General features: G+C 45.4%; 1 protein-coding gene across 1 annotated transcript in view; it reads right to left on the bottom strand.

The window, feature by feature from the left end:
• The window catches only part of LOC309808818 (forkhead-associated domain-containing protein 1-like), a gene marked incomplete at its 5' end in the record, with an annotated part of 203,726 nt that overhangs the window by 129,890 nt on the left and 46,717 nt on the right, over positions 1-27,119 (bottom strand). The window contains 6 exons of the mRNA XM_082629391.1: positions 1,370-1,471; positions 5,217-5,321; positions 6,349-6,438; positions 8,697-8,827; positions 12,727-12,835; positions 24,997-25,233. Of these exons, the coding sequence (XP_082485517.1) occupies positions 1,370-1,471; positions 5,217-5,321; positions 6,349-6,438; positions 8,697-8,827; positions 12,727-12,835; positions 24,997-25,233 (774 nt within the window). The remainder of the gene's footprint in view (positions 1-1,369; positions 1,472-5,216; positions 5,322-6,348; positions 6,439-8,696; positions 8,828-12,726; positions 12,836-24,996; positions 25,234-27,119) is intronic.

Below are 27,119 nucleotides of genomic sequence, written 5' to 3'. Positions count from 1 at the left end.
TTATTTATTTTTTTTCTGCGTTACGTGGGCCTCTCACTCTTGTGGCCTCTCCGGTTGCGGAGCACAGGCTCCGGACACGCAGGCTCAGTGGCCATGGCTCACGGGCCCAGCTGCTCCGCGGCATGTGGGATCCTCCCGGACCGAGGCATGAACCGGTGTCCCCTGCATCGGCAGGCAGACTCTCAACGCACTGCGCCACCAGGGAAGCCCCAGGTGGTTCTTATCGGCCAACTTGGGGAAAACCTTCTTCTCAGACTTTGTGGCTGAAAATGTAGTCTGCAGAGCTGTGCTATCGGTACCAGCTGGGAGCTGTTCAGAAATGCAGAATCCCAGGCTCCCCCCACCCGAGACCTGCTGAGTCAGAATCTGCATTTCAACAACATCCCCATATGATCCGTGGACACCTTTGAGTTGAGAGGTGCCACTGTAAAGTATCCTCTAATTGGCTGGTTTCTGGAAAAGTAAGTAGCAGTTTTGGCCATGTGTTTCCCCTGATATGCATGAAGAGAAAGACTGAAATACTATTGGTTGGTCTTGCACACACTTAGACACAAACCAGGAGCCGCAGTAACGACTGGGATTTGTATCAATAAAATCAGCTGCGGTATATAAACAAAGTACCATTTCTAGACATTTCAATAACCTTGCCTCTTCAAGTTGATCTTCAAGTTGATCTCTGAGTTTTAGGATTCAAGCTTCATGTTAATTCCTCCTACATCATTCACCCTCTTTAATTAATTTAGTTCCCAACAAGGAGTTGCTGAGATTCCTCCATCTAAGTACATGCCCTCTGTTTCTCATAGGAAAGCCCATTTCATCAGTTTCCAGTAGTAAAGAGAAGGACGGGGACCACCTTACCGATTCCTCTGCCATTAGCCGCTTGACTCTGGCTTTCAGCTTCTCCTCTTGCTGCGGTCTTTCCTCGGTCAGCTTCTCCTTCTCTGCCAGATGCTGCTGTAACTCTTCTTGCAGCAAATACTGCTGAGTTTCCCGAGAACTGTTGATCTTCATCTGAAATGAGGGGAAGGGGAACTGCAGCTGATGGGGGACAGGACTAACGCAGGAGTCATTTCCACTACCTTTGGGGGCGGGACAAAGGTTCACGAAACTTTCTTCAAAACACAGAAAAATGATGCTTAGCTTAGTAACTAATAGCGAAGTAGTAGAGCATCGTGGTTAAAAGCTCAGACTCTAGATCTAGATAGAATCTCAGCTCTAGTTCTTTCTAGACACTTCTTCGTATAGAAAATAAGTGGGTGAACTAAGGCAGGCCGTCTTCCTCCTCATTCATCCCTGCTGGCCGCTTGGGTGCGGGATTCCGTGGAGAGCATGGGCCCGTGAAGGGGCTCTGCAGCACGCCTACCTGACCTACTGCCCTTTCCAAATTGGCTTTAATGAGGTTTGCTCTGTTCCTCATTTCTTTCAGCTGAAGCAATTTCCTTCTGGAATCCTGCCGAAGCTTCTCTTCAACCTGAAAGGATGATGAAACCGAGGGCTTGCTGCTAATGTGATCATCATGCCCTCTGGGGAAACTCTTCTAGGGGGGCTAATGGCAGTGGGGGAGTCCCTGAGGGGTAGGGACAGCTGCAGCCCAGCAGCAGGGGTCACAGGCATGCACAGGGTGGAGGCAAACTCACAGGGAGTTGCCCCCTATGGGAAAGGGCCGAGCTCTGCACCCGGGCCTCAAGTATGTTCTACCGCACACTCCCATCCCAGCTCGGTCCCTAACCAGCCGTACGACACTCGGAAAGTTACTTCACTGCTCCGTGACTCAGTGTCCTCATCCGTCCAATGGGGATGATGATACTAGTATCACTGCATAGAGTTATTGTGGGGATTCAATGTTTGGAATAGTGCTTAAGGGCTCTGTGAGTGTGTTAAGTACCGTTGTAACCTATGAAAGGTGGACGGGAATGTCCGCCGTACAGTCTCGTTCTAATAACTCGTGATGGGTACTTGGAAATGTTATGATTGGGTTTATTATCATAACTGTTTGTCGTCACCACTTTGAGCACACTCACTGGTGGTAACCGCTCTGGAGGCTTGCCAAAGCAATGTCTATTAAGAATTGCAGCCTGCCAAGGAAGGCCTTTAAAGTGGAGAAGCTTGCCTACTTTTCCCCCCTTGCTTGGGTAACAGTCAACACACGGTAAGCTTGGGCGTGCTCCACGCTACCCTTGGCTGGCCAGTGTAGGCCTCGCAGCTGCTCAGTTCTTGGATGCACCTGCTGAGCCCTGGGCCCTGGCACTAACAGGAAATGAGGCAAACTCTCGTAAATAAATGGAAAGTTTTTGTGCTGAAACAAATTCACAGGCTGTTTTTTTAGGGATCTGAAGAGGGGGATCACAGGGATGTAATAAAAGACCCAGAAAAGCCCTTAAGAGCTTTCTTCTGAGTAGTGTGGTCCAGTGGAAGAGCCTCTACCCAGCTCCGTTACCTTGGAAAAGTCATCTAAGCTCTCTGGGCCTTAGTTTTCTCCCAGGTCTAAACATGCTCTGACTTCTATGTCAGCAGCCTTTTTCATATGCTGCAAAAGCCAAGTCCAGCCTTGGACTCTGCCCTTATCTGTGCTCTGCATGAACAGCCCCCGTTCCCGTCCCCAAGCCTCAGAGTCACCTTCAACAGCCGCCCTGCTCCCTCTCTCACACTCGGGGGTCTCACGCCTGTCCTCCAACCCCTCTCACATGCAAGCTAGACTGTGACAAGTGGCCTCCTCGCCTCGAGTTTAGTTTCTTCCAGTGCAATCTTAACGGTACTGTGAGAGTTACCCAGCTGTAAGGCAGCTCTGTCCAACAGAACTTTCTGCAATGATACAGGTACTCTGAGCGAGGCTGTGTTGTCTAATATGGCAGCCACCAGGCACATCTGGGGATCGAGCACTCGAAATGGGGATGGTGTGATGGAGGAACTGAACTAAAAATTTTAGTTAATTTTCATTAATTTCAGTGTAAACAGTAGCATGTGGCTGTTTGCTACGCCAGGGTCACTGAAGTCAGACGAACCTGGAGTCAGACAAAACCGACTGTGCCATTGGGCTAGTTACTTTACTAGTAACTAGTAGCCTTGACTTTCTCATCTGTAAAATGGAGAGGATGATTTCTAGATCACAGCGCTGTTGTGAAGATGAAGAGATGAAATGTTCAAGGTAACTCCTAGTACGTGAGAAATTGTAACTACCATTTTCACCCTGATTACTGTCCACGAATGTCATTGCATCAGTCACTTGTTCAGAAGCCTTAGTAGCTCCCCACTGCCTGTGTGGTACAGAGCCCAAGCACCTGAACTAAGGCAAAACACCAAGCCAGGGATTCAAGAAGCCCCTACGAACTCAACGAGGTAAATAAAACTGAATCCACACCTAGATAAACCATAATAAAACTGCTGGAAATCAAGGGAAAAGACAATCTTAAAAGCAACCGGAGAAAAAGACAGATTATGCAAAGGTACAACAGTTAGGCTTACAGATGACTTCTAAATAGAAATAATAGGAGCCACAAGACAATAGTGACATATCTAATGCTGTATCTAATGTGCTGAAAGAAAAGAATTGCCATTGTAGAATTCAATACGCAGTCAAATGTGTTTTAAGAGTGAAGGTTAAATATACATCTCCAGACAGACACACAGGCACATTTGAGAATTTGTCATCAGCAGAGCCACAATGAGGGAAAACATTAAAGGGTATTCTTCAGACACAAGAAAAATGAACCCAGGTGGGTGATCAGAGATGCAGAAAAGACAAGCAACAGTAAGGGTAATGTGTGGATATGATACTGACTATAGAAAAACACTAATAATGTCTTGTGGGGTTTTAAGTATCAAGAGAAGTTTAGAAAATTACAGCAATGGCTTATAAATCTGGAGGGGGTAAGTGAAGTTAAGGTGTTTGAAACTCATTGCACTGTCAAGGAGAAGGGCATAATTATCAACTACTATTGCCTCTTGGTAAGTTAAGAATGCAGGGCTTCCCTGGTGGTGCAGTGGTTGAGAGTCCGCCTGCCGATGCAGGGGACATGGGTTCGTGTTCCGGTCCGGAAGGATCCCACATGCCACGGAGCGGCTGGGCCCGTGAGCCATGGCCGCTGAGCCTGTGCATCCGGAGCCTGTGCTCCACTACGGGAGAGGCCACAACAGTGAGAGGCCCGCGTACCGCAAAAAAAAAAAAAAAAAAAAAAAGAATGCATATTGTAGTCTTCAGGATGACTACTAAGAGAATAGTAGAAGAGTGAAAAACTTAATTAATGTGTGATTTTGGTGAGTCAAGGATGAATGCTATTGTCTTACTATTACTAAGAGAATAGTAAAAAAGTGAAATATTTCCAAGCTAATAGAGGGGGAAAGTGGAATAAGAGAAAACCATCCACTCAGAAGGAGGCAAGAAAGGAGAGAAAAAGGAACATACCACAGATGGTACATCTGGTATTGAGCAAGAAGGTAGATTTAAACCCCAGTACACGAGTAATTACATAATATAAATGGACTAAAAGTCAAAGATTGTCAAACTGGATTTTGTAAAAATGATACGCTATCTGAAGGCATATGTCTAAACCTTAAGACAAAAATTGACAGAGAACATATGAAAAAGATATGGTATGAAAACTCTAACCAACAGAAAGCCAGTGGTGAAGCTAAATGACAAAGGAGACATTAAGGGAGAAACACTACTAGAGATGAAAAGGGATATTTCATGATGATCTAAAGTTTTGCTCTACAGGAAGTATTAGGATTCTAAATTTATATGCACCTAGTAACACAGCCTCAAAATATATAAAGCAAAAATCGTTCATATTAAAAGAAGAAACACACAAATGACAAACATGTTGAGATTTTTAAAAACATTCTCAATGATGGAACAAAAAGACAAAAAAAAATCAATATGAGAATTTAAGTTGGATCAACATCATTGGCAAACTTGATTTAATGGATCAATTCTTTCTTAGATAATTTCACAATTAAGATCTGAAGGCAGTCTAGGGTTGTGGTTACACACAGGAGCTTTGGAGTCAGGCAGACCTGGATTCAAGTTCTGCCACAACTACTTTATGCAAGTGAACTTGGATAACTTCCTTCACCTCTGTGAGCCCCAGTTTTCCCGACTGTAAAGTGGGGTTAATACCAGTATAGACCGCATGGGGTCATTGTGAGGATGAACAGAGATGATGCAGGTGGAGTGCTGGCCCCAGAGTGGTTCCCAGGCCGACCTGTCCCTGCCATACCTTGCTCTTTTCCCACAGCGTCATAGAGATCAGGCTCTGCTCGGTACTGCTCATTTTCAGCTCCACCCTGAGCTTCCTCATTTCTTTTTCCATGTCATGGATTTGCTGAAAGAGTTCCAACAACAGGGAAGTCAACTTCACAACTCATTTCATCCGGTTCATTAAGGCAGAAACCTAGTCTGGGATTCGCTTAACTCCTTCCCTTGGGGGACAATTCCACGTATTTGAGGCAAAGTAGACTTTCTTTCAACGGATGCAATGAAAGGGCTGGGTGAGGGAAAATTTGAGTTTCTTTTGAAGATCAGCATGGATCCTGGATTAAACAGTACAAGATACCTATCCACTCATTAGAGTCTCTTTCCTTGGGGCACATTTTTGAGTTCAATCTAAATAAGGGCTGTTTGGAAGACACAATGGGCACAGTTTGGAAGAAAAGAACAATGACATTTTTCTTTTTTCTCATTTGAGGCAGAGAAGTGTGCTCCTGACAGAGAGAAGAACACATGTCTCCTGCTCCCGTCCCAGGCACCGTCCTTCCCAACGGATGGAAAACGTATGCCTGGTGATGTGCACGAGGGTTCGGGCCGGTACAGGGGGTGAACATTTACATTGAGTGGTCATCTTTTCATTGTATTCATTTTTATGTTCACCTTCCATACAAGGCCAGTGATACATTTGCTTTTTATTTTGTTTTTATGAATTGTTGTAAAATTGAATGTATTTAAGTAAAAATACTTCAAGAAGAGTTGTGTTAATAACAGTGCTCAGGGCTGTGATAAAACTTGTGACAGTGGATCATGAAAGTCTGGGCATCACAAGTCCAGGGGTAGGGACCACGGTGAATTTCTAGCAGCATACGGTGGCCACCTCCCGTCCCTTTCCCCAGGGGAAACCTGATGAGGGGCCTTGAGCCAACTGCCCAGAAAATCTGGGGAGAGTGTGTTTTCCATGGTCTTTTCACCCATCTCTTTGAGGCCAGCAAATCAAAGAATTAGGAGACTACATTAACAGACAAACACCCAGAAAGCCCCAGAGCTTGTGCTAGCTAATGGGCCAAGGAACCCCTCCAAAACCCTCAAGGCCACAATCTAGGCTTTCAGTGGACACCTAGGGGTCAGGAGGTTCAACGCACGGTTTTGCAGAGTTTTAACTCTTTCTCTTGGGCTTCCCACTTCTCCTTCTGGGCATCTTCCTTCTGTAACTCTTCTTTCAGCACTGAGCACTGTGGAGAAAAAGGACAAGGCCACGGGGGCTTGGCTGGGGGTCCCAAGTACCTGTGTTCATGCCCAGGAGTGTTTCCTGTTGTATAACCCAATCACACCTCTGAATTCTGAGAGGCGAGACCATTTGTGTGATGGGAGCAGGGGATCCTGCAGTCCTTCCCAGTTCACCCCTCTCCTGAGTTCTGAGGAATAGAGCATCTAAGTTCCTCTTCAAAAGCCAGCAAACTTCACTGCAGGGGAAATCCAGCTTTGTAGAGTCTGGGGACTTAGGGTGCAGGAATTGGGATGTTTTCACGCTGTGACCAGTGAGGGCGGAGGGGGCTGAGCCAGTGAGCTCAGGTCCATCTTAGGGCTATTGTGCAGGTTGCATCTCAAAGACACAACTGCCCCGACTGGTGTGGAGGGGTAAACGGAGCTGTCTTGCCCGAGGGCGGCTTGGCAACAGGCATTAACGGCATAAGGATGGATGTGCCTTCTTTTGACCCAGCAATTCCCACTTTAGGAATGTACCTTAAGGACAATGACTGGAGAAATAAGTAAATCTGTAGTTTCAAGGATGCTCTTCACAGAATTGTCAGTAACAGTGGAAGAAAAAAAAAAAAGAGGAAACAACCCAAGTGTTGTTTATAACAGCAGACCACTTTATAACACTGGGTACATCCAGGAGAAAGTATGTAGCTTTTAAGACGAATGATAAGAGCGTTGATTTATTAGCACGGGAAAATAGTAAGCATTTAAAAATTTTAAAAATGTGCATAGTATAAATTAACTATAAAATGATTGATTGATTGATTTCTAGGCAATATATAGAAATAAGACTGGAAGAACATACATGAAAATATTAACACTTATTTCTGAAGGTAGCATTTCCTCTCCTCTCTTTTTATTTTTTCTTCTCAATGTCATCTACTTATTTTTCTAAAATTAACACACATGATGTATGTCATTAAAAAAAAGGCATCTCAAATGTTCACAAGAGCAGTACCCTTGGTGATGACGAGCCCTTGTGCTATTGGCCAGCACAGTCTAGAGGAGAAGGGACCTCATTCCAAGGTCAACGAGGAAGGGGAAACGGGGACATAAATCATCCAAATGCACTTCAGGAGGTAGAAGAGCCAAGCAGGTGCTGTCTTTGCAGATTCCTTGTACTTAGCACCAGCTCTGCATCCCCTTCCCGTCCCCAACACACACACACACACACACACACACACACACACACACACACACCACATTAAACAGCTATAGCACATGCCTGGGAAGACACCCTGCTTGGGAGAAACGAATGCAGAGGGCTTGGCCAGGCAGCTGACCCGGGGCAGAGGCAGAAGAGCACAACGAAAACCAGCCTCCCACTTCTCAGAAAACGATTTTGTCATCCCCATTTCACAGATGGGGAAATGGAGGCCAAATAAGTTACAATAAAAGAAAGCTCTGGGATGGGACCCTGGTCTGTCTGATCCCAAAGCTCGTGCAGTGCCTTTCACCAGCTCCAAACTGGGTATGGTACTACGTACCAGGTATTACTTACTGTGCCTTTTCCTTGGAACCTCAAGATCTGTTCTCACCCCACCCCCATGCAGACCTAGCTATCGGGTAGCCTCTGGGAATCTCTGACTTGCCACCTGAGATGAAAGCTTTGAGGTTTTACCTTGACTCACAGAAACAGGCACATCATGCAAATACTGAGAAATCTTATCCTATAGAGTCAGGATTCTAAAGTTAGCATTGAAGGCAAGATTTGCAAATAGTCAAAGTTACATGTAAAAAGCTCTTTGCTTGCCTACCACGTTCATCTTCCATAGAGACATTCCACACACTAAAGTCTAAGGAAGAAATGAGCGTCTGCGTGTTTGCATCTGGATCTTCAGACGTTCTGCTTTGAAGACAGTTATGAGAACCAGCGGTGCTGGGACCACGATGCAGCCGTGTGGTCATCCTTGCTCACAGGGAGATCGTATTCTGTTTAATGTTAAACTTTGTACTGGCAGTATATGCTCATAGGTGGGTTTGTTGCTGGGATTAAACAAACTCATTTATAATAGGGGTTAGAAAATGTTTGCTGGATTTGAAAATCTATTATGCTTCTTCTGAGCCACATACACGCTATCCTTTGAAAGGCTTCAGAGAAGTTGGCCACCTGCCCAGCAGCTACCCTCCCTGTGTCCTTGGGCACTGGCCTCATCTCACCACCGTGTGTCATGTGACTCCACTGTGTCTGCTTTTCGCAGCTACAATTTGCTGATGACCCGACACTCACTCTGGAGCTGAGGGCTTCGAGCTGGTGATCCTTTTCTTTGTTCTCACTTTTCAGTTGATTCACCTCCTGTTGTAGTTGTTGAACTTGACCATCCTTTACTAACACGTCTCTTTGCAAAGATGACACCATCTCTGTAAAAGAACCAAACCAAACCAAAACAAAAGACTCATGGAGGTCAAAGAGGCAAGAAGGATTCTTGGCAACACCATGGCTCTCAGCCAACGTTCGGACAAGACGTTCAAAACCCGGGCCACCACCGGTGCCCGCCTAGAACTGGGGGGCTTTTTGCAAGGGTCCCAGAGCAGGAAAGGGAATGAGAGCAAAGTCCACGGAACAGGGTTTGAGGCTTCAGTGAGAATAAGGGGCAGTCAGCACCAGCGAGAGGAGAAGCCTTTGGGGGCCCCTTGTGGGCACAGGCCAGGCAAAGCCGGGAGGAGAGGCCACACCATGGGCCTGGGGAACAAAGGCCCAGCACAGGGAAGGTCCAGGAATTCTTCTCCAGAGGCCAGGAGACGGGCGTGTGGCAGAGGGAACTGCTGGACACTATTGATGGGGTGGGTGGTTGGTTTCTCAGTCCTGAGTTTGGACCCCTCTCTACCACTTATTAGCTTGGTGGTCTTGGACAAGCTATTTCACCTCCCACTGTCTGTCCCACACAGAGTTATTGTAAGGGTCAAATGATGCGGTATGTCCCAAGAACACAAAGTGGCTAAATTATGTTTGTTCCATGGCGCCTATGATTTTTCTCGGCAGCCAGCTTCCAAAATGGGCCCAATGATCCCTACCACCTAGAATTCATGCCTTGTGTAGCCCCTCCCACCCTGAATAGGGCTGCCATGGGTAACCAATATGATACTCTGGAAATGACGGACTGTTTCCTCTCAGGCTGGGTCATAAAACACACTGTGGCCTCCTCTTTGCTCTCTCTCCAATCATTCACTCTGGGGGAAGCCAACTGCTGTGTCGTGACGACACTCAAACAGCCCTAGAGAGAAGCATGTGTGCTGAGGGACTAAGGCCTCCAGCCAATAGCCACATGAGCAGCCATTTTGAAGGGGGATCCTCCGGCTCCCCCCGAGGCTTTAATTTTTTTTTTTTTTTCTTTTTTTTTGCGGTATGCGGGCCTCTCACTGTTGTGGCCTCTCCCGTTGCGGAGCACAGGCTCCGGACGCGCAGGCCCAGCGGCCATGGCTCACGGGCCCAGCCGCTCCGCGGCATATGGGATCCTCCCAGACCGGGGCACGAACCCGTATCCCCTGCATCGGCAGGCGGACTCTCAACCACTGCGCCACCAGGGAGGCCCTCCCCCCGAGGCTTTAGATGACATGACTGATGCCCCAGCCGACATCTTGCCTGCAACTCATGAGAACTAAGTCACCCCCCCCTCAAATTCCTGAACTACAGAAACTGGGGGAGATAATAAATATTGGTTGGGGTTTTATCCATTACATTTTGGGGTAACTTGTTATGCAGCAATAGATAACTACTCCATTACTGTAGTATCATTTTTTTAAAACATCTTTATTGGAGTATAATTGCTTTACAATGGTGTGTTAGTTTCTGCTTTATAACCAAGTGAATCAGTTATGCATATACATATCTCCCCATATCTCTTCCCTCTTGCATTGTAGTATCATTTTGAATAAAAGTGGGAAGAAGGGTGCATAAATGCAGTGGTATTGGGTTATCTCCTACGGTTCTTTTCTTAAAAGAACATCAGGCCCAGTTTTAGTGGTAGGTTTCAATCAAGAATGTCTATGAAATAAAGCACAAAATGCTCCAGAATTTCATTTTAAAAATGAGCTTTGCCTCCAGGACACAGTTCAGTTACTTGGAAATCCCTCTGGGGCTTGCCACACTTTGAGTGGGTCCAGCCCATCTCAAGCATTATCCCAACCCAGGTCTGTCCGACTCCCTGATCGGAGAAGGTGGGATCTGAGACAGGCTTGATGCTTGGATGAGGTTTCACTGGCCGACATACGGGAGGAAGGTGAGGACCAGCGAGTTCATCCTTCCATTCCTGGTGCCCAGAACAGCACCTAGCCTGGGGGAGGTGCTCAGAAAATATCTGAGGACATCCCAAGTGAGGGAGGAGAATAAGCAGAGACCTGGGGGCAGCAGGGGGTGGGGCTGGGTGTGATTAAGTTGCAGAGTGAGGCAGAAGAAAAGCACAGATTCATACAGAGATGGGGATTCACGTGCGACTCAATGCTGTGCCTGGCTTCTACAGCTGTGGGCATGTTTCCTGCTACGCGCTGGCTGCCTTCAGAGTGATGTGCCCCTCCGAGGCTCACTGCCTCCTCCCTGTCACCTGCTTCTCTCCCTCCCCTCGTCTGTGAGTGGTCCCATCCTCTTCAGGTCTCTAGGCATGTCAGTTTTGGCTTAAAAAACTCCACTGGATTCCCAACACCCTTGGAATAAAAACCCAGACCCCCCGACCCTGCCCAGCCCCACAATCCTCTGTTCACTCCACGCAGCCTCGCTTGCCCTTGGCTTGTCCTTGCCCACCTGAAACAGGTCCTCTCTAAAAGAAGGACATAGCCGTGGAGGATACAGCATAAACTGGTTAGAATCGGCTAGGTCCAAGGGGGCGTAAGATTCGACTTCCAGGGGAACTGGAGCCCCATTACAGGCTCATTGTAATACATGAGCAAAATGACACACGCACCAGCACCAGGACTGTTCCGAGGCTGAGCATAAAGGTCAAAAAGTGGGTGGTGGGGCTTCCCTGGTGGCGCGGTGGTTGAGAGTCCGCCTGCCGATGCAGGGGACATGGGTTCGTGCCCCGGTCCGGGAAGATCCCACATGCCGTGGAGCGGATGGGCCCGTGAGCCATGGCCACTGAGCCTGCGTGACCAGAGCCTGTGCTCCGCAACGGGAGAGACCACAACAGCGAGAGGCCCGCGTACAGAAAAAAAAAAAAAAAAAAAGTGGGTGTTGGCCCAATTCCTGGAAATCCCCGCCTCTTCCCCAAAATATTAGAGTTGTCCCAATCCTCCCACTCATTAGCCTATAAAATTACCCAGCCCATAAAAACTAACCGCCCCATATTTGGGGGCCTCTAGCCTTCTGAGATGGCCCACACTCTGTCTGTGGAGTGTGTTTCTCTCTAAAGAAATCCACTTCTTACTTTGTCTCTCACTGAATTCTTTCTGCGATGAGACATAAAGAACCTGAGCTTTAGTAAGTCCCGAGACCAGATGCATGATCTCGATTAAAAGATAGTGGGTTCTGACTGGGTTCGAGTCCCAGCCCACGGGTTCAAGTCCCACCTGAGTTCCATGGTTGCACACCCACTAAGCTGGTCCCCCTTGGCCTCCCCCCTTGAAGCGCTGGCCACCACGACACACAGTTTATTTTCTCCACAGCACCACTGCTCTCTGAAGTGGGCTTGTTTATTCATCCGTTTACTTTTATTGTCTGTCACCCCCTCCCAAATCTGTGAGTACAGGAATCTGACTGTCTTGCTTGGCTCTCCCTCCCCGGAGCCTGGAACGGGGCCTGACACCTAGAAGGAGCTCAAGAAACATGTGGAAGCAATGAAGGAATCCAGGGAATCAAAGCTCAGTCACAGCTGTGCGTTGGCTGCCCCTCTCCCAACCCAAGCCCTTTATCAGGGAACCACCTCTGATCAAATTAGAAAATGGTTTCCTTTGGGCCCAAGTGCACTTGGCTGAAATGGGTGAGACTATGGGTGCCTTAAAGGAGTGACCCCATTTTGTCCATGCTCTAGTTTGCACTCAGGCTGCTTTGTGGAACCACCCAAGCCACAAGGCGACCTGTGTTCTCCCTGGTGGGGCCAGTGCTCAGGAGACCTTGTAGCCAAGAGATACCATTCTCTCAAATATTTACCAGGCCCTGCCCTCGGAACTGGGTGGCAAGAAACCTCCACTGAGGGAGAACTCTAATGCACCGACACGGGTGATCCCTGAGGCTGCACCCGTGTCACGGGCACAGGTGCGCTGGTTGACTGGTGATGTCTGCAGCGGGAGGGCAGAAGCTCTGGGGCCTGAATGCAGAAGGGCCTCACCTGACGTGATGGCGGCGTCCCTCCTTAAGTTCTCGGCCTCGTGCTTCAGGGAGGTGATTTCCAGGGTCTGGCTCAGCACCTGGTTGTAGCCTTGCTGTAGGGCACTGATCTGTGGAAGGAGGCAACACACAGTCAGAGGGGGCCAGCCAGGCCTGCAGGACACGCCGGTACTTCTCCAACGTTGGGCAAAGAGTCGGGCTGATCTTGGATCGGGGTGTTGGGGAAACCAAGGTTTTCCGTTGTCACTAGTGGAAGGGGCAGGAGGGGCCTGTTCCTTCAGTGACCACCATGTCATTGGTCCTCAAGACACGAACCTTATCTTTGTGGCCACCCAGGGGCTCCGGTGCTGCTGTCTTCCTATGACCTGTGGGTTTTCATCCATAAATAGACCAGCTGTTGGTTCCAGATCATCCAGCACTGACTGGATGCACAGCAAAGTTCAAGAGCCGGGAGCAGGTTATGAAATGAATTCCCTCTAATGAGAATAGAGGGTAGTTTATACCTCACAGAACACTCCAGAGTTTACAGAGCCCGTTCACACATGCTACACTGATACTTGTCACAGCGTTGCTGAAGGCTGACGTTCCCATTAATGTGCCCATTTTGCAAGGGAGCCAGATTGAGACTCAGAGAGGCGAGGCCCCCTGCTCGGGATCACGTGGCTGGTCAGACGTGGAGTCTGATTCAAACCCAGTCTTTAGTTGCCTGGTTCCTCCTTCCCAGGTGGCTCTAGGAATGAGCGTGAGAAGTTGGAGGCTGTAAAGCATGGCATGGACTCGGGAGCCGGACTGTGGCCTTCAAGTCCTGTCTCTGCCAGTTAACGGGCTTTGTGAGCACAAGGAGGACACCATATTCTGTTTCCTTTTGTTCAGTCTGCACGCGGGGTGATGGTAGTCCCAACCTGATAGGATTGTTAGAAGTATTTTAATAAGTTAACATGTGTACAGGTGCTCAGATCAAGCCTGGCACACGGCACAGGGGGATGAGCTATGACGGTCCTCTCCTCTGACTACCCACGGGGTGTTTTCTTTCTTTTGTTTTGGGTTTATTTTGGTTTTTTTTTGCTGTATGCGGGCCTCTCACAGTTGTGGCCTCTCCCATTGCAGAGCACAGGCTCCGGTCGCGCAGGCTCAGCGACCATGGCTCAGGGGCCCAGCCACTCCGCGGCATGTGGTATCTTTCCGGACCGGGGCACGAACCCGTGTCCCCTGCATCGGCAGGTGGACTCTCGACCACTGCGCCACCAGGGAAGCCCTCACGGTGTGTTTTAGCTTCAACTTCCCTCGTCCGTCTCTGGGGAAGGTAGTTGGTAATCTTTATGTGTGCATTTGTAAGCCTTGCCAGGCTCACTTAAACGCCAGTGTGGTTGTTATTAAGAGGAAATACAGGGGCTTCCCTGGTGACGAGGTGGGTGACAGTCCGCCTGCCGATGCAGGGGACGCGGGTTCGTGACCCAGTCCGGGAAGATCCCACATGCCGCGGTGCGGCTGGGTCTGTGGGCCATGGCTGCCGAGCCTGCGCATCTGGAGCCTGTGCTCCGCAATGGGAGAGGCCACAACAGTGAGAGGCCCGCGTACCGCAAAAAAAAAAAATAATAAAAAAATAAAGGAAATACAGGAATCGTGGGTGGGAGCACCACAGGCCGGCTCTATCTATGGCTGCTGTGAGCACCCTCTAAGTCCATGGCTCAGAGCCCCCTCAAGGGCGGGCCCCCCTCCAGGGGTCTAGGTCTACACGTGGGGTGCGGAAGGCTCTCCATCAAATGCAACGTTGGTAAGGGCCCGAAAGTAGCTGCCAGGCCTCGGCCTCCACAGAGCAGGTACCCGAGAGGCCGGGAAAGAGAGCTGGGCCCAGAACCCCCTCCCTCTCGGTCTGATGTGGCCAGACTGCTTGTTCTGAGTGGCCCGGACATTCCCACCTCAAGGTGCACTGTGGGCCTTTGCCCTGTGATTTTTCAGATGTCAGGCCTCAGTACTCCCACAGGGACACGTTTATTGGGGCATAAATGTCAAGCAATCCGTAGACAGGACAAGAGCTAGCTTGTTTTGTTTTTTGTTTTTTTTTTTTTGCTGTACGCGGGCTTCTCACTGTTGTGGCCTCTCCCGTTGTGGAGCACAGGCTCCGGAAGTGCAGGCTCAGTGGCCATGGCCCACGGGCCCAGCCGCTCCGCAGCATGTGGGATCTTCCCAGACCGGGGCACGAACCTGTGTCCCCTGCATCGGCAGGCGGACTGTCAACCACTGCACCACCAGGGAAGCCCCACTAGCTTGTTTTGATAGATCAAAATGGAAGTGACAAGGAGAAGGATGCAATTTCTTTTCCTTTTTTAAAAATAAATTTTATTTATTTATTAATTTATTTTTGGCTGCGTTGGGTCTTTGTTGCGGTGCATAGGCTTATTGCGGCACCTTCTCTTGTTGCGGAGCCTGGGCTCTAAGCACACGGGCTTCAGTAGTTGTGGCACGAGTGCTCAGTAGTTGTGGCGCACAGGCTTACATGCTCCACGGCAGGTGGGATCTTCCCGGACCAGGGCTCGATCCCGTGTCCCCTGCACTGGCAGGCGGATCCCTAACCCCTGTGCCACCAGGGAAGTCCTGGGTGCAATTTCTTTGTTCTCCTAAGGTAAGGTTGCCAGATTTAGGGGAGGAAAAAAGGATGTTCACTTAAAATAGGATTTCAGATAATGAATAATATTTCAGTGCAAATGTGTCCCATGCAATATTTGGGACACACACTACAACGAAATTCTAAAATTCAAATTTAACTGGGTGTCCTTACTTTATCTGGCAACCCCACCCGAAGAGAGTTCCTAAACTTCAGTCATTCATATACCACTTTCACTATTTTTCCCATGTCTCTTGGCTAGTCCCACTATAATTTCTTAGCGTTTTTCGTAGAAGCAGCTCCCTTTTTAAACTTAAAAACGTGCATTAAATTAAAAATAACTGTTATAAGAGTAAATAGAGACTCAGTGTCTTAAATAAAAATAATCCCTCCAAAAGAAGAAATACAGGAAATTCCCTGTTTACAATCAGACCAGGTTGCGGGCATCACGCTAAAAAAAAAAAAAAAAAAAAAAAGATTGGGGGGAGGTGGTGGGCATGCCCAGGTAATGGAGTTCGGGCGTGCTGATATGGCCACCAGATGGCGCTCACAGCCTTTGGTCTTGGTTTGTATCCTTGGAAATCTTGTCATTATTACTCTGGTAGAATTAACAGAACCGTCAAGGTCTCACAAGTTTTCTGACTCGTTTCATACACCATCATGGTTCAGAGTCTAGGACATTTGGGGCAGTTACACTTACTTTTTCCCTGGGGCACCTGAGACATTATTGGGGGGGGTCTATGCTAGAAGTTGCGGGGACACAGGCCACTCTGACCCCCACTCTCCCCAAGGCTATACTTTTGCATGTTTGTGCTTTGGAAACTTTGAGTGAAAAAATTCTTTCACATCTTACTTTTCTCTGTTGGGGGGAAATACAACTTTTCCATAAAAGGTCCTTGGAACACTGAAAGTGTTTGTAAGCTCTTCTCAGCTTAATGCTTTTATTTGCATGATACCAGAGATAGAACACACAGAGACAAACTTCCAGAAGGGAAAACATACGTTCCCCTCTAAGACTCCAGTGGTTTTGACAGATTGAAAATATTTCAATCTGAGTGTCAGAGTTTTAGGATTTTGGATTGCTGGAAAACTCCAAAGAGTCTTCAAACCTCTTTGATACTTTTACTATCAAAGTAAATATCCATATTGTTTGTAATGGCATAAATTCCAAGATGTTTAATGTCTGTTAAGCTGTGTAATAAAATGGGCACTGAATCATAAGAAAGTTAAGAGTGCTAGGAGGAGTGATTCTTTCAGGATGATAATTTGGTTTCTAATTAGCACAGGCGTATAAGAGCACATGGAGGTAAGAATTTTCTAGTGATACTGTAGCAGATCGAAGATCTCTGAGAGCAAATCATTATGCACACACCTTCGGGGACCAGGGAAAACACATAAAGTAATCAGAACCATAAATCAACCTGCCATGTGGCTTACACTTCTGGTGGAATGCTCTGCAGGCAGTAGAATAGTTAAGAAACTAAAATGTCAGTGGTTGAAACTCGATTTGAGTTCAAACCGATGGAGCCTCTGGTTCATATATGCCTTGCTATAAAATATTCTTCTTCAGTTATAAGTGAAGCTCCAGTGGTAGGGGAGGCAAGAGCATGATGCATCAGTGTAATTATTTCTAGATAATTTCTTTGTAAAAAAACATTTTTTCCCCAAGATATCGGCAGCCACTTTAAATAATACTCAAATTGGGACCGGCTGATATTCAAAGATATGTGGAAATTATATAATATTCTATGTCAAATATATTTCAATTATTTAAAAAATGGTATGTGGGGAATTCCCTGGCAGTCCAGTGGTTAGGACTCTGTGCTTCCACTGCTGGAGGCCTGGGTTTGATCCCTGGTCAGGGAACTAAGATCCTGCAAGCCGCGTGGTATGGCCAAAAATAAAAAAGGTATGTGGGAATAATTCAGCCTCATCCATGTACCTGAAAAAGACATGTCATTTTCTCAGGAAACCTCTGAAATGGGAGAATAACTGAAAGGAATATTTCAGCAAAATTGGGTTCAGTTCAAGAAAAAGATGCTCATTAATGTGTCAGCTACATGTCAAGGTAGCTGTTTGCACTAATAATTCCTACAGGACCTGTTACTTTCATTGTTTTTTCAAAACCAGGTTTGAAGGAGAGTCATTAGTTCATTTAAATATTAGAGCATGCATTTGTTGACTTGTTTTTTCTGTCTCCCTCACTAGAGCATAATAGGGGGAAGGATCATGTCTGTCTTGTTCTCTGCTGAATTCTCAGAGCCTGGAAGAGAGCATGGCACGGGATAGGCCCCCCAAAATATTTATTTGGATTAATGGACGGATGGGTGGATGGATGAATAAAGAACAGACAAACAGACACGGTCCTAACAGAGTTCTAGAAGGTTACTGGGCCCAACCTTTGCCTTCATGGAGCTTACAGTTTCCTGCTAGAATCTCCTAGGTTCACCATACACAATCTGTGTCCTTTCTAGAGCACCATTTCTAGGATTGAAACTGTGTACCTAGAATTGGTTACAGAGGGAAAGACAGTAAACAGAGAACAAGAGAACAAAGGCCCCCAAGCATTGACTATGGTTTTTTTTTTCCTCTCTCCTTTTTTAAAATGTTTATTTATTTATATTTTTCTTATTAGTCACCCATTTTATACACATCAGTGTATACATGTAAATCCCAATCTCTCAATTCATCATACCACCACCACCACCCCCTGCCGCTTTCTCCCCTTGGTGTCCATACGTTTGTTCTCTACATGTGTGTCTCCATTTCTGCTCTGCAAACTGGTTCATCTTTACCATTTTTCTAGGTTCCACATATATGCGTTAATATAGGATATTTGTTCTTCTCTTTCTGACTTACTTCACTCTGTATGGCAGTCTCTAGATGCATCCACGTCTCTACAAATGACCCAATTTTGTTCCTTTTCATGGCTGAGTAATATTCCATTGTACATATGTACCATTTCCTCTTTAACCATTCGTCTGTTGATGGGCATTTAGGTTGCTTCCATGATCTGGCTATTGTAAATAGTACTGCAATGAACACTGGGGTGCATGTGGCTTTTTGAATTATGGTTTTCTCTGGGTATATGCCCAGTAGTGGGATTGCTGGGTCCTATGGTAATTCTATTTTTCGTTTTTTAAGGAACCTCCATACTGTTCTCCATCGTGGCTGTATCAATTTACATTCCCACCAACAGTGCAAGACGGTCCCCTTTTCTCCACACCTTCTCCAGCATTTGTTGTTTGTAGATTTTCTGATGATGCCCATTCTAACTGGTGTGAGGTGATACCTCATTGCAGTTTTGATTTGCATTTCTCTAATAATTAATGATGTTGAGCAGCTTTTCATGTGCTTCTTGGCCAGCGGTATATCTTCTTTGGAGAAACGTCTATTTAGGTCTTCTGCACATTTTTGGATTGGGTTGTTTGTTTTTTTAATATTGAGCTGCATGAGCTCTTTATATATTTTGGATATTAATCATTTGTCAGTTGCTTCCTTTGCAAATATTTTCCCCCAGTCTGAGGGTTGTCTTTTCATCCTGTTTATGGTTTCCTTTGCTGTGCAAAAGCTTTGAAGTTTCATTAGGTCCCATTTGTTTATTTTTGTATTTATCTCCATTACTCTAGGAAGTGGATCAAAAAATATCTTGCTGTGATTTATGTCAAAGAGTGTTCTTCCTATGTTTTCCTCTAAGAATTTTAGAGTGTCTGGTCTTACATTTAGGTCTCTAATCCGTTTTGAGTTTATTTTTGTGTATGGCGTTAGGGAGTGTTCTAATTTCATTCTTTTACATGTAGCTGTCCAGTTTTCCCAGCACCACTTATTGAAGAGACTGTCTTTTCTCCACTGTATATCCTTGCCTCCTTTGTCATAGATTAGTTGACCATAGGTGTGTGGGTTTATCTCTGGGCTTTCTATTCTGTTCCATTGACCTATATTTCTGTTTTTGTGCCAGTACCACATTGTCTTGATTACTGTGGCTTTGTAGTATAGGCTGAAGTTAGGGAGTCTGATTCCTCCAGCTCCGTTTTTTTCCCTCAAGACTGCTTTGGCTATTCGGGGTCTTTTGTGTCTCCACACAAATTTTAAGCTTTTCTATTCTAGTTCTCTAAAAAATGCCATTGGTAATTTGATAGGGATTGCATTGAATCTGTAGATTGCTTTGGGTAGTAGAGTCATTTTCACAATATTGATGCTTCCAATCCAAGAACATGGTATATCTCTCCATCTGTTGCTATCATCTTTAATTGCTTTCATCAGTGTCTTACAGTTTTCTGCATACAGGTCTTTGTCTCCCTAGGTAGGTTTATTCCTAGGTATTGTATTTTTTGGTTGCAGTGGTACATGAGAGTGTTTCCTTAATTTCTCTTTCAGATTTTTCATCATTAGTGTATAGGAATGCAAGAGATTTCTGTGCATTCATTTTGTGTCCTGCAACTTTACCAAGTTCATTGATTAGCTCTAGTAGATTTCTGGTGGCATCTTTAGGATTCTCTCTGTAGAGTATCCTGTCATCTGCAAACAGTGACAGTTTTACTTCTTCTTTTTCAATTTGGATACCTTTTATTGCTTTTTCTTCACTGATTGCTGTGGCTAGGACTTCCAAAACTATGTTGAAGAATAGTAGTGAGAGTGGACATCCTTGTCTTGTTCCTGATCTTAGAGGAAATGCTTTCAGTTTTTCACCATTGAGAATGATGTTTGCTGTGCCTTTGTCATATATGGCCTTTACTATGGTGAAGTAGGTTCCCTCTATGCCCACTTTCTGGAGAGTTTTTATCATAAATCAGAGTTGAATTTTGTCAAAAGCTTTTTCTGCATCCATTGAGATGATCATATGGTTTTTCTTTTTCAATTTGTTAATATGGTGTATCACATTGATTGATTTGCATATATTGAAGAATCCTTGCCTCTTTGGGATAAATCCCACTTGATCATGGTGTATGATCCTTTTAATGTGTTGTTGGATTCTGTTTGCTAGTATTTTGTAGAGGATTTTTGCATCTATATTCATCAGTGATATTGGTCTGTAATTTTCTTTTTTTGTAGTATCTTTGTCTGGTTTTGGTATCAGGGTGATGGTGGCCTCAGAGAATGAGTTTGGGAGTGTTCCTTCCTCTGCAATTTTTTGGAAGAGTTTGAGAAAGATGGGTGTTAGCTCGTCTCTAAATGTTTGATAGCATTCACCTGTGAAGCCTTCTGGTCCTGGACTTCTGTTTATTGGAAGATTTTTAATCACAGTTTCAATTTCATTACTTGTGATTGGTCTGTTCATATTTTCTATTTCTTCCTGGTTCAGACTTGAAAGGTTATAACTTTCTAAGAATTTGTTCATGTCTTCCAGGTTGTCCATTTTATTGGCATAGAGTTTCTTGTAGTTGTCTCTTAGGATGCTTTGTATTTCTGCGGTGTCTGTTGTAACTTCTTTTTCCTTTCTAATTTTATTGATTTGAGTCCTCTCCCTCTTTTTCTTGATGAGTCTGGCTAATGGTTTATCAATTTTGTTTAACTTCTCAAAGAACCAGCTTTTAGTTTTATTGATCTTTGCTATTGGTTTCTTTGTTTCTATTTCATTTATTTCTGCTCTGATCTTTATGATTTCTTTCCTTCTGCTAACTTTGGGTTTTGTTTGTTCTTCTTTCTCTAGTTCCTTTAGGTGTAACGTTAGATTGTTTATTTGAGATTTTTCTTGTTTCTTGAGGTAGGCTTGTATAGCTATGAACTTCCCTCTTAGAACTATGGGATGCTTTTGCTGCATCCCATAGGTTTTGGATCGTCATGTTTTCATTGTCATTTGTCTCAAGGTATTTTTTGATTTCCTCTTTGATTTCTTCAGTGATCTCTTGGTTATTTAGTAACGTAATGTTTAGCCTCTATGTGTTTGTGTTTTTTACAGGTTTTTCCCTGTAATTCATTTCTAATCTCATAGCGTTGTGGTCAGAAAAGATGCTTGATATGATTTTAATTTTCTTAAATTTCCTGAGGCTTGATTTGTGACCCAAAACGTGATCTATCCTGGAAAATGTTCCATGCGCACTTGAGAAGAAAGTGTAATCTGCTGTTTTAGGATGGAATGTCCTACAAATATCAATTAAATCTATCTGGTCTATTGTGTCATTTAAAGCTTGTGTTTCCTTATTAATTTTCTCTTTGGATGATCTGTCCATTGGTGTAAGTGAGGTGTTCAAGTCCCCCACTATTATTGTGTTACTGTTGATTTCCTCTTTTAGAGCTGTTAGCGATTGCCTTTTGTATTGAGGTGTTCCTATGTTGGGTGCATATATATTTATAATTGTTATATCTTCCTCTTGGATTGATCCCTTGATCATTACGTAGTGTCCTTCCTTGTCTCTTGTAACATTCTTTATTTTAAAGTGTATTTTACCTGATATGAGTATTGCTACTCCAGCTTTCCTTTGATTTCCATTTGCATGGAATATCTTTTTCCATCCCCTCACTTTCAGTCTGTATGTGTCCCTAGGTCTGAAGTGGGTCGCCTGGAGACAGCATATAGATGGGTCTTGTTTTTGTATCCTTTCAGCAACCCTGTGTCTTTTGGTTAGAGCATTTGATCCATTCACGTTTAAGGTAATTATCGATATGTATGTTTCTATGACCATTTTCTTAATTGTTTTGGGTTTGTTTTTGTAGGTCCTTTTCTTCTCTTGTGTTTCCCACTTAGAGAAGTTCCTTTAACATTTGTTATAGAGCTGGTTTGGTGGTGCTCAATTCTCTTAGCTTTTGCTTGTCTGTCAAGCTTTTGATTTCTCCATCGAATCTCAATGAGATCCTTGCTGGGTAGAGTAATCTTGGTTGTACGTTCTTCCCTTTCATCACTTTAAGTATATCATGCCACTCCCTTCTGGTTGGTAGAGTTTCTGCTGAGAAATCAGCTGTTAACCTTCTGGGAGTTCCCTTGTATGTTATTTGTCATTTTTCCCTTGCTGCTGTCAATAATTTTTCTTTAATTTTTGCCAAGTTGATTACTATGTGTCTCGGTGTGTTTCTCCTTGGGTTTCTCCTGTATGGGACTCTCTGTGCTTCCTGGACTTGGGTGGCTATTTCCTTTCCGATGTTAGGGAAGTTTTTGACTATAATCTCTTCAATATCTTCTCGGGTCCTTTCTCTCTCTCTTCTCCTTCTGGGACCCGTACAATGTGAACGTTGTTGTGTTTAATGTTGTCCCAGAGGTCTCTTAAGCTGTCTTCATTTCTTTTCATTCTTTTTTCTTTATTCTGTTCCGCAGCAGTGAATTCCACCATTCTGTCTTCCAGGTCACTTATCCGTTCTTTTGCCTCAGTTATTCTATTGATTCCTTCTAGTGTGGTTTTTTTTTTTTTCAGTTATTGTATTGTTCATCTCTGTTTGTTTGTTCTTGAATTCTTCTAGATCTTTGTTAAACATTTCTTGCATCTTCTCGATCTTTGCCTCCATTCTTTTTCTGAGGTCCAGCATCATCTTCACTATCATTATTCTGAATTCTTTTTCTGGAAGGTTGCCTATCTCCATTTCATTTAGTTGTTTTCTGGGGTTTTACCTTGTTCTTTCATCTGTTACATAGCCCTCTGCCTTTTCATCTTTTCTGTCTTTCTGTGAATATTGTTTTTGTTCCACAAGCTGCAGGATTGTAGTTCTTCTTGTTGCTGCTGTCTGCCCTCTGGTGGATGAGGCTATCTAAGAGGCTTGTGGAAGTTTCCTGATAGGAGGGACTGGTGGTGGGTAGAGCTGGCTGTGGCATTGGTAGGCAGAGCTCAGTAAAACTTTAATCTGCTTGTCTGCTGATGGGTGGGTCTGGGTTCCCTCCCTGTTAGTTGTTTGGCCTGAAGTGACCCAACACTGGAGCCTACCCGGGCTCTTTGGTGGGGATAATGGCATAGTCTGGGAGGGCTCATGCCAAGGAATACTTCCCAGAACTTCTGCTGCCAGTGTCCTTGTCCCTTGGTGAGCCACAGCTGCCCCCCGCCTCTGCAGGAGACCCACCAACACTAGCAGGTAGGTCTGGTTCAGTCTCCTATGGGGTCACTGCTCCTTCCCCTGGGTCCCAATGCACACACTACTTTGTGTGTGCCCTCCAAGAGTGGAATCGCTCTTTCCCCCAGTCCTGCCAAAGTCCTGCAATCAAATCCCACTAGCCTTCAAAGTCTGAGTCTCTAGGAATTCCTCCTCCCATTGCCGGACCCCCAGGTTGGGAAGCCCGACGTGGGGCTCAGAACCTTCACTCCAGTGGGTGGACTTCTGTGGTATAAGTGTTCTCCAGTTTGTGAGTCACCCACACAGCAGTGATGGGATTTGATTTCATTGGGATTGCGCCCCTCCTACTGTCTCTTTGCGCCTTCTCCTTTGTCTTTGCACGTGGGGTATCTTTTTTGGTGAGTTCCAGTGTCTTCCTGTCGATGATTGTTCAGCAGTTAGTTGTGATTCCAGTGTTCTCGAAAGAGGGAGTGACAGCATGTCCTTCTACTCCGTCATGTTGAACCAAATCTGACTACGGTTTTAAGCAGAATTATGCACTGAGGCCAAAATTCATCAATTTCCAATTGCTTTTTTATCAACGTTGTTGAGATATAATTTATGTACCAGATCAGTGGCCAATTTTAAAGTAGTTCTTTAAAACTTAAGAAAAATTTTTTTTTTCTTTTGGATTTAGTTTCAGGAGGAAGGAAGTTGACTGGTAAATCCAGACATTCTGGGTGGAGAATTTTTGGTGAAATTCCCTATAAATGAACCAGCAGCTGCCTTCAGGGTTTGATAAAGGCCTCAGTGTTTGGAACACTGTGGGGTTCCTTCTCCCCATCTCCAGCTCTTTCTGGCTGGGTCCGGGTGGGTGTGAGAAGTGGTCACTGAAGCGACAGGAGTTGGGTGGAAATGCAAAGTGGGTGTGAAAGCATGAGGTGTACAAGGTGGCAGAGCTGAGCCCAAATCACATCACTGTCTCTCACTTGCTGTGCAAGCTGTAACAAGCTCCTGGGCATCGCTGAGCGTGCCTCAGTCTCCTCATCTGTAGAATGGCATGTGTCAGAAGACTGAGGTTTAAATAGCTAATGAGGGGACTTCCCTCATGGTGCAGTGGTTAAGAATCCCCCTGCCAATGCAGGGGACAGGAGCTCGAGCCCTGGTCCAGGAAGATCCCACATGCTGTGGAGAAACTATGCCCGTGGGCCACAACTACTGAGCCTACACTCTAGAGTCCGTGAGCCACAGCTACTGAAGTCCTCATGCTGCAACTACTGAAGCCCACGTGCCTAGAGCCCATGCTCTGCAGCAAGAGAAGCCACTGAAATGAGAAGCCCATGCACCACAGTGAAGAGTAGACCCTGCTCACTGCAACTAGAGAAAGCCCGTGCACAGCAACGAAGACCCAATGCAGCCATAAATAAATAAATAAAATAAATAAATAAATAAATACATAAATAAATAAATAAGCTAATGCACCCAAAGCACCTGCACCGGGGCCTGAACATGGTAGGCACTTAATCAAATCTAATATTGTTCTTACAAGGCTAGAAACTTGCCAACCCTGCACTCCCTGGAACTGTACTCCTCACCATGCTGTGCTCACTGCCCATTTCTAACTACCCGGGTGGCTCCCCCCAGGCTCTACCTGAGAGCTGTCACCCTGTGTTGTGACCCCAAGGCCCCGACCCACTTGTCTCTGAGCCCTACCTGGTTTTTCAAGCTCTGGATCTCTCTCTGTTGGGCATCGTCCTCTTCATGCAGAACCTGAAACTTGGGCGGGATCACCCTCTCCTTCTGCCTGGAGGCAGCTGTTTCCAACAGCTTCTGGCTCAGGTTGGCCACTTGGTTCTGCAGGCTTGCTATCACGGTGTCTTTGTATTTAGATTCAAGTTCAAAATCGGAGAGACGGCTGACTTCTTTTCCCAGCAGCAGAATTATTTCATCCTGGGTGGAGGCCAGATGGGAAATTTACTAGGTGTGGGTCTGGGTGTAAGGCTGAGCCCATTTAAAGAAAGACAGGAAAAATATGGTATCATTCTTTGGGAAGGTGAGGGCAGGCAGGGAGGGAAAAAGCAGACTTTCAAGGCTATCTCTGTCACTTCGAAAATCTCATAGAGACAAGAATTGGGTTAAAATGAGGTAAGTGTATATAGACTCCTGTAATGGATGTCTATACCTCACAGGTACGGAAACTTTCCTTTCCCCGAGAATTAGACTTTCATATTAAGAACAACCATCCCACTTGGGAACTTTTGTTGCTAGAAAGTTTACTTAGAGTGTTTTCATTTATAATATATAGCCTAGCACACTGGGGACCTAGGAAAGGTAGTTAGGAAAACAACATTCTGTTTGACCACATTCTGCCTATAATGAGTGTTATTTGTTTTAAGTTAAAACATTCTTAACTATTTGTTTTCCCTTTCCTCTCTTCTAATATTTCCTGCCTCTTTTGGCTATTCATGTATGAATTTTTTCCAGGTAACTCAATCTGGAAAGTAAATGAGACAGGAATACTGATTTATTTGCATGGGCTCATGTCAACTTTCGGCTGGAAAAACAAAATTGCTGGTAGACTGTACCCACAGGTATAATTAACCCTGTCCTCCATCTCTCCAGTGATAAAGCTCTGCAGCCAAAGAATTGGTTAGGTTTTCCAAAAAAGGAAAAAAAAATTCCCCCAAACTTCTCACCAGACGTTATCAATAAAATGTCAGAAAAACTGAAGAAGAAGAAGAAGAAAAAATTCCCCAGAGGCCTTTTCCAAAGCAGTCACGGGAGGAGGTAAATGGGCAATTTCTGGGCCAGCTCATTCCCAGGAGAGCCGTCCAGTCAGCCTCACGACCTGCTAGCTCCGTGACCTGGGGAAGGACAGGGTCTTGCTCATGAGAAAGCCTGTCTGACATTGCCAGCTGCTGCCAGGGGCCTTCCTTTGGGTCCTTGTGAAAGTTGGTGGCAAAACTTCAAGAGAGAGCATCAGACATATTCCCTACTCCTGGGCAGTTTCCCCTGTTTCACCCTGTTATCATCAGCCAGGTGCTTATTCATTTCTCATGCAACAAACATTCATCGGGCAGCAACTAAGTGCCAGGCCCCGTGCCAGTGCTGGAATATAAGAAGTTTGCAGAGGGCAGTGGACAGCTGTGGGTTCTGCTTTCCTGGTGAGGGTCCCCTTGCCCTTCTGGAGGGAGCGTTCCTCCTTCCATGGGGTCTGGGTAGGATTGTCAGTCATGTGCCCTGCTCCTTCCTGTCCCACCTCCCCATGTGCATGTGGCCCAAGCTGGTCAATCAGAGATTTCACACATCGATTACAGAGGGAGAGCATCTTGCCTTCTTTTGGATCATAAACTTTAAATATGTAGGCTTGTTTGCCTGAGTTTGTCTTTTCTGACACACAAAGCCAGCGTCATGTAGAAAGCCAGACTCTGAGGGAAACAGAGGGGAGAGGTTGGTAGTGAGGAGGTGTTCTGATGACATTATTCAAGCTCCTGGATCTAGCCATACCTGAAGCTAGTGGTCCTTTAAATTTTCCAATAAGTTGAGCTAATCGATGCTCCCCCTCAAGCTAATTTGTTTATTGTCACTTGAAGGAGTCCTGGCAAGTTAGGGTAGAAATGGCTTATAAAGAGAAAGAATTCTTTCTATTATAAATAGAAAAAATGATAAATGGCTTATAAAAATTTTCTAAAAATAGAAAAAATTATAGTGGTTGCACTATATTTCCAAGTTAAAATTGAGGCAGGTTGAAAAATGGCAACAAATACTTTGCAGTTTTGCCATCCAGTCTATTTCCCCACCCTCTAGTCTGGGCTGGCCCCATGACTTGCTTTAAC

This window comes from Mesoplodon mirus (genome assembly GCF_964341445.2).
Source record: "Mesoplodon mirus genome assembly, chromosome: 7".
NCBI classification, from domain to species: domain Eukaryota; kingdom Metazoa; phylum Chordata; class Mammalia; order Artiodactyla; family Ziphiidae; genus Mesoplodon; species Mesoplodon mirus.
Note: the sequence above shows the minus strand (reverse complement) of the source record. Positions and strands in the feature narration are given on the sequence as shown.